Source organism: Colius striatus, chromosome 2 (assembly GCF_028858725.1).
Source record: "Colius striatus isolate bColStr4 chromosome 2, bColStr4.1.hap1, whole genome shotgun sequence".
NCBI classification, from domain to species: Eukaryota; Metazoa; Chordata; class Aves; order Coliiformes; family Coliidae; genus Colius; species Colius striatus.
In genome coordinates, this window is record NC_084760.1 from 49,456,894 (window position 1) to 49,469,787 (window position 12,894).

Consider the following 12,894-nt stretch of genomic DNA (forward strand, 5'->3'; position numbering starts at 1 on the left):
CAGTGCAGTGCCTTACAGCAGGCAGAAGAACTGGCTGGCAATCATGGCTCGAAGGTGCCACAGTTGTTAATCCTGCAGGCTACCGCAGGCCTTTCGTAATACGTAGGTACAGCTTCCAGCCTCTGGAGGACCTGCGTGCCCTCAATCAGTTGCCTGTGGGAGGGAGAAGGTGCACATTTGATCCCCATCTGTCTGGAGCCACCTCTGCAGCCTCTGGGGCCATAACGAACCTCGGCACTGGTTCCCTACTGACAGCCTGCACCCACTCTGCTCTTTCAAAAGTCATTCTTCCCAGTGGAGCTGCAAACAGCATCAGTTCTCGATTAAGGTATTTCCTGTTGGCATTTTTGGAGAGGTGAAAATACTATGCGTTTCTGCAGCTACATTTATTTAAAGAAATAAGCATTGTACCAGTTGCCCCAGCTACAAATGGCCATTACTTTTGAGGAGAAAGAAGTCAAGAGGCACACTGTCAGAAATGACAGGATTAGTGGTGACTCCCGAGAAGTAGATTTCATTTTCTTCCTTCATGGTGCCAATCTGAAACAATGTTTTGCAACTTTTATAATTTTCATCCTACCCCGCTCCCATGCTTTGGGAGCATGAGCTGTGTCTCTTGCAGGATGCCAGCAGTGCTCCAGAATAGGACAAGGGGCAATGGGTACAAGCTGGAACATGAGAGGTTCCAAAGAAATACAAGGAAGAATTTCTTCACTGTGAGGGTGATGGGGCACTGGCACAGGCTGCCCAGTGGGTTGTTGAGTCTCCTCCTCTGGGGACATTCAGAACCCACCTGGATGAGTTCCTGTGTGATCTACTCTGTGGCCTGCTCTGGCAGGGGGGTTGGACTAGATGATCTTTTGAAGTCCCTTCCAGCCCTTGAGATTCTGTGATCCCATCCCACTCCATCCCACCCCATCCCATCCTATATAGCACAGTGGAACCAAGCAGGGAGTACACTGCAGGCAGCCCTTGCCCAAGGGGGACTGAGCAGAGCAGAGCTGGAAAGTACCCGGCTGTCCTTGTTGTATACTATGGCTGCTTTTTTGCTCCTTTGGGACTAAACTCCCACTCAGGTGGGAGAGGACCTGGCTTTGAGATCATGGGTGCTATGCCTTTCAGGTTACATAGAGCTGGTGACAAGGCATAAACTGGATGTGAAAGGCGCTGGGTATAAATACATGCAGTCAGCAATGGCTTTTGGTTTGTTCTCTGTAGATTTGACAGTTGGGCTCTTCGCTCCTGTTAAAAATGCTGTCTGTCTCCGTGATGTGGTTACATGGAAACTGCATCATGAGTGTCCCTCTCTAATGTAATATGTGCACATTTTGCTCTATCAGGCAAACAGCCTACAGCAATAATCTTCCTTATCACATTCCTGAAAAATCTAAAAACCTGAACAGGGCCAGCCCTGTACATTAACCTACTGAGAACAAACTGCCAGCATGCAGCAGCTAAGTTTCTTTCAGTTGGTGAGGGCAGAGCAGAGCCCAGAGGCTTTGCTGAACACACCTCGTCTGCCATGGCCCAGCAGCTTTGCTGTAGAGTTTTCCAGCTTGAGCAAGCCAGGCCAGGGCAGAATAAAAAGAGAGATGGGTGTCATTGGGTACTTAAAGTCTGACTTGCCCGTGCTTTCCCTGGCCAGAGGTCCCCGCGTTGCAGCTGCCATAAGGATCTGATGTTTGTCCCGCGGGGCCCGGGCAGCCCCTGCCACAGTGCTGTGGCACAGGCCTCTGCTGACCTACCCAAAAGCCACATATTTTTTGTCCAGGTACGGAGCTGGCTGAAAGGTGATGTAGAACTGGGAGCTGTTGCTGTGTCGGCCCTTGTTGGCCATCCCGAGGATCCCCCTTCCCTTGTGACGGATGCAGAAGCTTTCATCTAGGGAAAGAGTTTGGGGATGAGAGGCCGCAATTGTGTTGCTCTCTTTGCTGCCATTCACTGTACCAATCCCTTTTCCCACAACCTCCCTTATCCTCCTTCCCCACCCTCCCTTTCCCTTCTCAGCAGGGAGGCTGGATTGGATGATCTCTAGAGGTCCCTTCCAACCCTGACCATTCTGTGATTCTGTGTGATTCTTCTTTTCCCCCAAAGGCTTCATCAAGTCTCACGCGAGCCAAGTCTGGTTTGAATCAGTGTGCCTTCCTAGAAAGAGCTTCTCACTACTGCCTAGTGCTTAAGCCAGTAAAAGAGGTAATGAGAAAAGGCCCGTAAAAAAGCACTCTGGGCAGTTCTAACTGTTAGAGCCACAGCAAAGGTGCCTGCAGCTCCCCACTGTCCGTCTGTAGTGCCTCTTGCCAGAGGAGCTCAGGATGCTTAGTGCAGCATTTCCCCAGAGGTGCTTGGGCTTCTTCCCACTGTATGGATGTGGGTGGTGAGAGGCAGCGCGGAGACTGCACTCGGAGCATCTGCTGCCTGCAGCGAGGACGATGAGATTTGGAGCATCTTCCTTATGAGGAAAGGCTGCAGGAACTGAGGCTGTTTAGTCTGGATAAGAGGAGGCTGCGAAGGGATCTCATTAATATTTGCAAATACCTAAATGGTGAATGTCAGGAGGTTGAAGCATCACTTTTTTCTTTTGTATCCAGCAGCAGGACAAGGGGTAATGGGATGAAGCTGGAACACAAAAAGTTCCACTTAAACATAAGAAAAAACTATTTCACTGTTCAGGTGAGGGAGCCCTGGCACAGGCTGCCCAGGGAGGTTGTGGAGTCTCCTTCTCTGGAGATCTTCAAAACCTGCCTGGACATGTTCCTGTGTGATCTGATCTAGGTTGATCTGCTTCTGCAGGGTGTTTGGACTAGATGATCTCTAAAGGTCCCTTCCAACCCCTACCATTCTATAATTTTATGATTCCCTGTGAGCACAGACGGGGCTGTGAGCTCACATGACAGGTCAAGCAGATTTCTTTAGCCAAATAAAATGACAGGGCAGGGTAAGTGAAGAGTAGGTATTTAGTTAAGGGGGCTGGGATGCTCAAGAGTAGAAGATTTGTTCCAGGGTGAGGAGGCAGACAATGGGAGCAAGAGGCATGAGGACATGAAGGGGATCCTCCATGCCAGCTGAGGAACAACTGGTGAGGGAGGAAAGAAAAGGCTCTCGAGAGATAACTAGGGAAAGATAGACATAAGGCATGTCTAGGACTTGATTACTTCTTCTCTGTGGAGGGGAGCCCAGCTATGAGGCGAGGGACAGGGAGTCCACCGATCTTGATCTCTGTCACCCATCTCTGACCCGATCACACTGACCAGCCAAGAGCCCCATCAAACACTCAAGAAGCTCAAAGGAAACTGCAGAAATATTTGAGATGTTATTGTTCTCTGATTTTTAAAGAATTCTTTTCCCTTGTTTGAGTGCCCTTCTCAGAAACCGAGTCACAACAACGGCAATTACATTTTAACTGAACAGTTAGTTACTCCCTGACTGCTGCCTTGCACTTTGCAAAATGACTTCAGCGGACTAATTTGGGAGTAGGATGCTTTGCCCTGTGACGCGGTGCTCTAGTCCGAGTGGCTCGCTCTAATTACCTCAGTCCTTCCAGCTCATCACAGTAAAGCTCAGTTGCATCCCATTGATTTCGGCAGCGTTGCAGCACCCGGCCGCGTGCCAAGAACAGGCTCACTCAGAACATTACCGGCTCACAGAGGCATCTCTCAGCCTTTGCAGACATTGAAGGTATTTATCCTCTGCCCTCAGTGTGAAACAGTTTTGTGGGAATCACCGGGAAAGCGATCTTAGCCTTTAAGATAGAAAGGCATACCCAAGGGAGCACCTTTCTCAAGGATGGAATGCAACTTTTAATTAAGAAGAGGGGAAGAATTAGCAGTCCTCTCCTTTAAGACATCAACACGTGCATTACATGCAGTATGGTTAATAAAACTGTTCCAGGGACACTTTCAAGGTTGACAGATTCCAAAATAAATCCACCTTAACACTGTTTTGGTGACTTTTGACTCCTTGTTGCTCTCCTACATGACATGGCAGCTTCTATCCTGGGTAGCCCAGGGAAAGCAGAAGCCTTGCCTGGAGGAGGAGTATATGTCTGGGAGCTGGGCTGGGGGCACAAGGCCATGGCTGTCCTGTATGCAGAGCTGCCTATGCACCCTCAAACTCATTTCCCTTCATGGACGATTTCTGTAGGAACAGAAAGTGCGAAGGGAGCAAGATGTGCGTTAGCACAAATCCATTGTGCAGCATTGCTGGAAAAAAGGACTCACAAACTTTTAAATCCTCAGTGACGTCTGCCTTGCAAACAATTTAACAACCAGTCCTATTTTTTTCTCCGATATCAGCTGATGCTGTTTGTGAGGGGCGCATCTCCCGACAGCTGGGGCTTGCTATTGTTTATTTCAGGAGCTCTGGCATCAGAGAAGTGACTTTTGCCCCTTCCTACTCACTCAAGGCAGCCCGCAACATTTCCTGCATCAAATCCTTTCCAGCAGCCTTCCTGCCTACCAGCCCTGCGACTCAGCCAGGCACAGCGGGCTCACCACCCACCTCCGGATGGGCTTTGCTCCCTCCGTCCCAGGGCCTCAAGCTGAGAGCAGCTTCTCTTCACCAGCGAACTCTTTATAGTGTCTTGGGAAAGAAAGTTTTCAGCTGTACTTGGCCTCTCTGATCTCACTGTTGGCTGCTGCCCAGCCTGCTCAAATGTCACCTCGTTTGCGCCATTGGCAGTGGGAAAGCTTTTATATAAAGGAACATAAATCACTTTCAAAAGTGCTTTAACTGTCATAAGATATCTTCATGGGTAGCATTTATCAAAACAGAAGATCCCAAATGTCTGTGTCAATTATATGGGTTGTTTTCCTTAAATATTGCATGTTACAATTGTCTTTTTTTCTTTATATTTTTTTACTTTATAGCAGTACGGGGGAACATTTTTTGTTCAGCTTAGCTCGTGTTTGACATTCCTCAACTTTCAGGGTTTTACATGAGAAGTAACTCCCCTCACATCCACAGAGATGTAGAGGCTGGCACCAGCCTGGTGCCCAGGCCTGAAAAGCTGCCTGAGGTCCAGGAAATCTAGAGTTAAAGCCAACTTACTCCAATAGCTTTAAATGCATTTAAACAAGTGGTATCTAATCAATTTCTGCATTTCTAAGGTCCTGTCCACAAAGGTGGTTGTTTGCAGTTTGGAGTAGACAGCGAGTGACCATCACAGAACCACAGAATGGTCAGGGTTGGAAAGGACCTCTAGAGACCATCCAGTCCAACCTACTGCTCAAGCAGGTTGCCCTTGACCAGGTCACACAGGAACGTGTCCAGGCAGGTTTGAAAACCTCCATAGAAGGAGATTCCACACCCTCCCTGGGCAGCCTCTGCCAGGGTTCCCTCACCCCTTATGTGGCACTTTTTGTGTTCCAGCTTTTGTCCATTGCCCCTTGTCCTGTCACTTGAGAAAACAGACAAAAGTGCAGTCTCATCCCCTTGACATACACCTTTTAAATACTTGTGTTAATGACCTCCTCCCTCAGTCTTCTCCAGGCTGAATAGCCCCAGGTCCTGCAGCCTTTCCTCAGAGGAAGATGCTCCAGTCCCCTGATCATCTTGGTAGCCCTACACTGGATTCTCTCCAGAAGTTCCCTGTCTCTCTTGAGCTAGGGAGCCCAGCACTGGACACAGTGCCAGCTCTCATCTAGTCAGGGAAAACGGACTAGTGGAGTCAGCCTTGGGCAGGGGACATCAGAGGAGGGGACCAAGGTTACAGATCAAAAAGTGACCTTGCTAAAGCAGTCCTGTCATGCCAATAACATAGTTCTGATTGAAAAGCAAAGCCTTGTGCTTTTGGGAGGTGAAGGGAAATTCCCCCATTTTCTGTGTCAGACCGACAACGTGATATCTGTGGGAATTTGCCATTTGTGCAGTAAGGTGCTGCAGGAACCATACCTTCAAATGTGGGGCCATAAATTGACTCTCCTCTGTCTCCCTTGCCCGTTACAATGTCTGCAGTGTAGAGAAAAGTGACCATCAGAGACCAAGTTTATCACAGGCACCACTGGGGACTGTCGGTGAGCAGCTCAGCCTGGGTCAGAGATGTGGGGTGTGTATTGCCTCGGGGGAACAATTGCACCCACCTTCCTGTTTTCCTACCAAAATCGTAACAGACCTTTGGGAAGGGTTCTGCTTCCATCCCAAGAGACGGTCTCTCTATGGAGAACTATTTCCTGCACTGCATTCCGTTGCTGTCCCTCTGAAGCTCCTGTCTGAGGTGAGAAGGCAGCATCTCCCCTCCCTTCCTGGGAGAGCTCCTGTGGTGGCAGTGCCCAGTGAGGACAGGTTGCCCCAGAGAGGGACGTCTGTCCAAGTGAGGAGGGTTAGAAGGAAAAAGGATGAAAATGCAGCTGCGGTGTTGTGGTGAGTTAAGACCTCTATCTTGTCTAAGAAAAACAGATTTGATAAGAGAGAAATTCTACTGAACCAGAGGCACTGGGGAGGCACTGAAGAAGCCCAATGCACCTATTTTTAGGGTTGTTTTTTTAAAGACCTCTGGTTTTGTTACTTTATTTAGACATTGTCTCATACTATCAGGTTATGGTTAGTCCTTGTAATTTTAGGTTGCTTTTATGGGCTTCATAAATATCTGCAGAGTTATTCCTGTAAAGTAGGAGGCGTATCTTGAAAGTTTAAACTTGAAATGTATTTACACACTCAGGCTTGGGGCAAAGCAAACATAGCTAAGAAATACAGGTAAGTAAGACAGACCAAATAGGGGGTAAGGAGGGAAATGCCTTCTGATAACACCTGTCTTGACTATCCTGGGGACATCAGCTGAGCAAACTGCATGACCCATTGTTTGTGGTGCCCTTCTCCTTGGTGCCATGCTCCAGACACAGCACTGGCATTCAGACAGCACACCAACAGTTTGCAAGGGCTCTGACACCTGCCTGAACACCTCCAGAAGTTAATCTCTCTATGAAACAATTAATATATTTTCCTATGGATATTCTTAGAGCTTTTTTGTTTCCAATGAGTTCCCTAATTACCAAAGAACTTCACTGAAAAGAGTTTTAATGTTTTCGATCAGTTTCCCAAATTCTGTTGAAAAGGTCTTGGATAATCAAAAGATCAAATTATCCAAACTTTTCCTTGTTTAGAAAGTGAGGTGGCTAAGATAGAAACTGTTTTCTGGTTTAGGTATACATTAATTATGAACTTATCCTGCAGAGATGAGCTTTGTCGTGCAGTTCAGCTATGACTCCGCAGATGGAAGCTGTTATTCATCAGATCAGCCCACCCCCACCCTTGTGCTGTACCTCAGATTTGCTCAGGACACCTGGGAACTCACCTCCTCCCTGGATCCACCCGTTTTTCACAAGTCGATGGAAAAGGGAGTGTTTGTAGGTGAGCTCTCGGCCATCATGGAGAGACTTTGCTCCTCCAGCACACAGGGCACGGAAGTTTTCACAGGTCCTGGGACACACGTCTGAAAAGAGCTGCAAAAGCCAGAAGAGGAAAACATGTGTGAAATTCCTAGCTGCCAATGTGTGACATTCCTAGCTGACTTGTCCACTGGCCTGATTGTGTGCCTCCCTGTCCTGTAGCGAGTGAAACCACTGCACTGGACTTATTCCTCTCTTCTGCTTTTCTCCTCTGCAACATACCTCAAAGAGCAGCCTCCCGACGGGTTCTTCCTCAATGGTTATCTCCAGGTATACAAATATGTGCTGTTTAAAGCAGAAAAACAAAGGCAGTGAGGGAAAGGTCAGCTCCCTGTGCTGTACTCTCTTCCCAGTGCAGGCCAGGGTCCAGCTGCACAGCGCCGATGGTCTCAGAAAACACCTACAGTGCTGTCAATGCACAGCAGTGTTCCTACTATTTTAGTTAAATAAACGAAAAAGTAGAGGAAGTTTCACTTCATTCTGGGCAGAAATAACACTTTCATTTCATTCTGAGCAGAAATAATCTTAACAATGTGTTAAAGCAAACTACTGGGTAGGGCCTGTTGCTTGATCTTGCATGTGTTCACATGCTTGTTGCAGCCTGCATGAGACAGGCAGGAATAAATGCAGCCACAGGACTATCAGCCATCCCACCACAATGTACCCTTCTCACTTTTCCCAGCCAGCTTCCAATCTGTGTGCAGTTGGTGCTGCACCTTCCGTGGTATTCATTTTGGTACAACATCTTTTGTTTCTCTGCTCTCAATATCGTGTCAGTGCTGGCAGCATCACACCTCACACCACCACAGCATTTCAGGTGGCCTTGGCTGGGAAAGGACAGGTTTGGCACTTGGGATTTTGGTGCCCAAGGGTAAGAGTAGCCACAAATTTTAGTACCCAAGGGCTTGGCAGATTGTGATTTTGGAGCAGCACAGTTGTGGCATGGTCAGCAATGCGCTTTTATCTGTTCAGCCCTAAGGCGATTAGCACCTCAAATACTACATTCAGTTCTGGGCCCCTCACTCTAAGAAGGACATTGAGGTGCTGGAGCATGTCCAGAGATGAGCAACGAAGCCGGTGAAGAGAAGTCTGATGAGGAGCTGCTGAGGGAGCTGGGGCTGTTTAGCCTGGAGAAGAGGAGGCTGAGAGGAGACATGACCACTCTGCAACTACCTAAAGGGGGGTTGTAGTGAGGCGGGGCTTGGTCTCTGCTTCCAAGTAACAAGTGACAGGACATGAGGAAATGGTCTCAAGTTGTGCCAGGGAAGGTTTCGTTTGGAGATTAGGAAGAATTTTTTCACTGAGAGGGTTGTTAAACACTGGAAGGGGCTGCCCAGGGAGGTGGTGGAGTCCCCATCCCTAGAGATACTCAAGACACATAGATAAGGTGCTGAGGGAGATGGTTTAGTTTAGTGATGGGCTTGGCAGTGTGAGGTTAGTGGTTAGACTCCATGATCTTAAAGGTCTTTTCCAACAATAATGATTCTGATTCTACTGTGTCAGGCATCTGGGCTGGTGTTTTCTCCCTCCTGGCTGCTGAGAGGCATGGAGGCTCTGCTGTCCTGGGCAGGGGATGCTCCCCCCCAGCCACTCCAGCACCAGCACCCCTGCCTTCACAGGGCAGAAAACAAAATACCTGCCACCTCTATGTTGACTCTCCTTCCTCCTACTGGTACCGGCCCTTCTGTCAGGCAACCCCTTCAGCCACTTACAGACCTTGTACTCTTCTCATAAAGAAGTGATACTTGCCTGGCTGCTTTTCAGGTATTTGGTGTAGAAATCCTCAGCAATTGCTCGGTAAAGTGCCTCAGGCTTGAAGTCTTGATAGTCCCACTGCTGGTAAGACCACTTGAGCATCTCCTTCTCGTCCCCCAGCAGCTGGCCATCCACGAAGCACATCACCGAGGAGGTGTATGCCCAGACCTCACCCCTCAGTTCCTGCAGTTTCAGAGGGACAACAAAGCCTCCAGGGTTTGTTTACACATTTAGCAAAGAAGCAATCAGCAATAATCCACCACAGTTAAGGTGGCCTGGGATATTTTTATGCTTTTCCTACTTTTAAAACCACAAATTCTGCCAAAGGGAAGAGAATGGGCAGCAGCTTTCGGTGATGTGCTGACATTGCATGCAGTTACACGCACTCAAGGTCTGGATCCCACTGCTACAACACTCATCTGGGTGTCACTTTGGAGGCAGCTCAGATTGAACAGACCTCTCGAGGGTCTTTGAGGATGTTAAATAAACTGGGGTGGAAAAGCTCACTTGTGAAACCTGTAGATGTCACCGAGATGGGAGAAGCTGCAGCCCAGGGAAGAGGATTTGTGTCCAAAACAACCCGATGAAATGCGAGTTACCTTCTTTTTCTCTTGTAAATATTCATGCCAGGCAAATTCTACTAAAGGCTGTATTACAGGATCTGCAAACTTGCTTGGAAACTTCAGCTTCAGAGCCTAGATTTTCAAGGTAAGGAAAAAAAATTGCTTACAAGCAGTGTAATACACCCCCATCCTATCACAGATTGTACTTCTCTCATGACCTACAACCTAAGCCACATTCTGATCCAGTTACTGCTCTGCACCCTTCATGCCTCTGGCGTAATTCCTGACACTTGCCTAAGTACATGCAAATTGCTCTACATCCATATATGTAGTCACTGTCTTATTTTTCTGTGACAGGCTGCTTCACAAATATGACTGAATTATACTGGTACTCCCTGTTCCTCTCTCCCCCATGTGAGATGGATGTAGGTGGTGAGAAATTCAAAGACGTTGCTGAGCATCATTAGCTGCATTTTTGCATGTACAAGGTATCATAGTTTTCTACTGTCCCAGGAGATTGGGCCTAGGGCCTTGAGGCAAGCAAGTAGCTTGGTGAAGGCCGCAGGTGAATGTTTCCAGTCCCCATTGCACATAGCATTGCTTCAGCAGCACACCATTGTTTAGCTATGGGACACTCTTCTAGATGAATTTAGCTTCATCTCCCTGTGAGCTGTGGCTTAAAGCCAGGCCAGCTGGCCTTAAAAGGAACAAAGCAAAGAAGTGGCTTTCTGTTCAGCTCACGGTCCCTGTTGTTATCCTTGAGACAGTGGCTGAGAAAAAAAACAACAGGAAAAGGCCAGGAGGCACACACTCACTGCAGCTATCTGCTTGGCTCATCCTTAGGTCTGCTGATAGATGGCAGAGGTTCCCTGGCTCTAAGTGCTGTTGGAGAACCAGCCTGGCAGGTAAACCTTCACAGGCAGGGAGGGCACAAAGGTCAGCACCACGCACCCTTTACTAGCTGCAGGTGGTGCTTCTGCCACTCCACAGAGCTTCTCCTGAAAAACCTCTAAAACCTCATGAGGTTTGAGGCTTTTTGCTTTCTCACCCGTGCTGAGACTTGCATTAAGGGACTTGCCATAAGCTGCCAAGCACATTGGGCAGAGCTGTGATGTGCATGAATCATAAATTATGGAACAGTGCAGGTTGGAAGGGACCTCTAGAGATCATCCAGTCCATACCCCTGCTCAAGCAGGTTTCCCTCTATCAGGTCACTCAGGAACATGTCCAGGTGAGTTTTGAAACCTGCCAGGAAGGAGACTCCACACCCTCCCTGGGTAGCCTGTGCTAGGGCTCCCTCACCCTCACAAGAAAGTAGTTTTTCCTTGTGTTTAAGTGGAACTTTTTGTGTTCCAGCTTATGTCCGTTACCCCGTGTCCTGTCACTGCACGCTACAGAACAAAGTATCGCCCCTATCCTCCTGATATCCACCCTTTAGGTACTTACAAGCGTTGAAGAAATACCCCCTCAGTCTTCTCTCATCTAGGCAACCCAGGCATCTATCTTACACAACATTGCATAGCTGTAAAATTTCTTGGAGATGTGAGGACAAGGAGGCGAGGATGCAGCAACAGAGACACCCCCACTGCGAGCAGCATGCAGCCGGGAGCCTGGAGAGCCTCGGTGCCTGCGCCTGGCAGCGCCAGAGAAAAGCACAAACCCCGAACTTGGAATGTGTTATTCCCAAGGGCCGCCGCTGGGTGCAGGCATTCCCCTGCTTATTTACTTGCAGCCCGGCCCGCCCCCCGCAGGTCCCCGCGCGGCGCTGGGCCGGAGCCCGGCGTTACCTCTGCCGCGCACTTGGCCACGTGGAAAGCCGGGTCCTGGAGCAGCCCCGCCACCGCCACCCGCCGCGGGGCCATGGTGCCCTGCGACACCTCCGGCCAGCCGCTGTCAACAGAGCCCAGCGCCACGGCAACGCCGGACACCTCCCCCACCTCCCCCCCTCCCAGCGCTTCCAAGGGCCTAACAAGCCTAAAGTGCACTGCTTCCACCCTGTTGGAGGGTGGGAAATGCTCCCGTTTCTGCTTTCCCCTGAAGGAAGGATAATGAGGATACGCAGAAAGCGTGTGGCAAAGAACTGAAGCCAGCTCTTTCCAGGGCCCATGGCAGGAGACAGGCAATGGTGAAAGGTCTGGAGAACAAGCCTGATGAGGAGCAGCTGGGCGAGCTGGGGATGTTTAGCCTGGAGAAGGCTTAGATGAGATCTGATCACTCTCTACAGCTACCTGAAGGGGGGTTGTAGTAAGGTGGGAGTCCGTCTCTGCTCCCAAGTGACAAGTGACAGGACAAGAGGAGATGGTCTCAAGTTGCACCAGGGAAGGTTTAATTTGGAGGTTAGAAAGAACTTTTTCACTGAGAGGGTCATTAAACACTGGAAGGGGTGGCCCAGGGAGGTGGTGAAGTTCCCATCCCTGGAGATATTCAAAAGATGCAGAGATTGGGGTGCTGAGGGACACAGATTAGTTTAGTGATGGGCCTGGCATTGTGAGGTTAATGTTTGGACTCTATGATCTTTTCCAGCTGAAATGATTCTGTGACTCATGATGGGTGCCATCAGTGTGGGACCATCTAAGAAAAAGGATGAAGATCCTGTTGCCAGTGAGGATTCATAGCAGATGCCCAGCAGAGCAGTAAGAAGCAAACAGGAGCAGTGCTTATCCGTTACTCTCCCAGCCTCTGCCGTACCTCTGCTCAAGGATTTCACAGTATCTTTGTGTTTAACTCCCCCTCGGTGGCTCTTTTTCACATTAATGTCTTTGCACAGACTGGGCACGGTGCTGCACAGACAGAGTGGCCTCGGGGCGGTCTCGGCTCCTGCAGCAATGCTCTGTGCTGCTGCAGCAAAGCTTTGTGCCCCCACCACTGCGGCTTTGTGCTCTTTGGGCCACCGCAGCACGTGCAGAAGCAGCGGCGTGAGGCAGCTGCAGGGTCAGCACAGGCTGTGTCAGGTCACTTCTGGTTTCTGAGCAAGGTGAGTTTTTGGGGACACTGGTGTCAGGAGTGACAAAACTGAGTGATGCGTTGTGTCAAAAGTGTGTGTCATGACACAAAGTAATACAACAATTATCACATCCCCTGGAAAAGTACACATCTTTAACACATCAAAATCCTATTGCAGATGAGGCAGCTGGGATTGTCACGCAGAATATATGTTCTGCAGAACAAACCTATGTTAAATAACAACGAATTTG

At 49.1% G+C, this 12,894-nt stretch overlaps 1 protein-coding gene across 1 annotated transcript in view; it reads right to left on the bottom strand.

The window, feature by feature from the left end:
• PPIL6 (peptidylprolyl isomerase like 6) overlaps nt 1–12,894 on the bottom strand; it is an 18,561-nt gene continuing 5,667 nt past the window's right edge. Inside the window, exons 4-10 of the mRNA XM_061989609.1 lie at nt 9,737–9,832; nt 9,132–9,320; nt 7,605–7,667; nt 7,289–7,436; nt 5,890–5,946; nt 1,746–1,881; nt 1–153 (exon numbers count right to left, since the gene is read on the bottom strand). Coding sequence (XP_061845593.1) covers nt 42–153; nt 1,746–1,881; nt 5,890–5,946; nt 7,289–7,436; nt 7,605–7,667; nt 9,132–9,320; nt 9,737–9,832 — 801 coding nt within the window. The 3' untranslated portion in view covers nt 1–41. The remainder of the gene's footprint in view (nt 154–1,745; nt 1,882–5,889; nt 5,947–7,288; nt 7,437–7,604; nt 7,668–9,131; nt 9,321–9,736; nt 9,833–12,894) is intronic.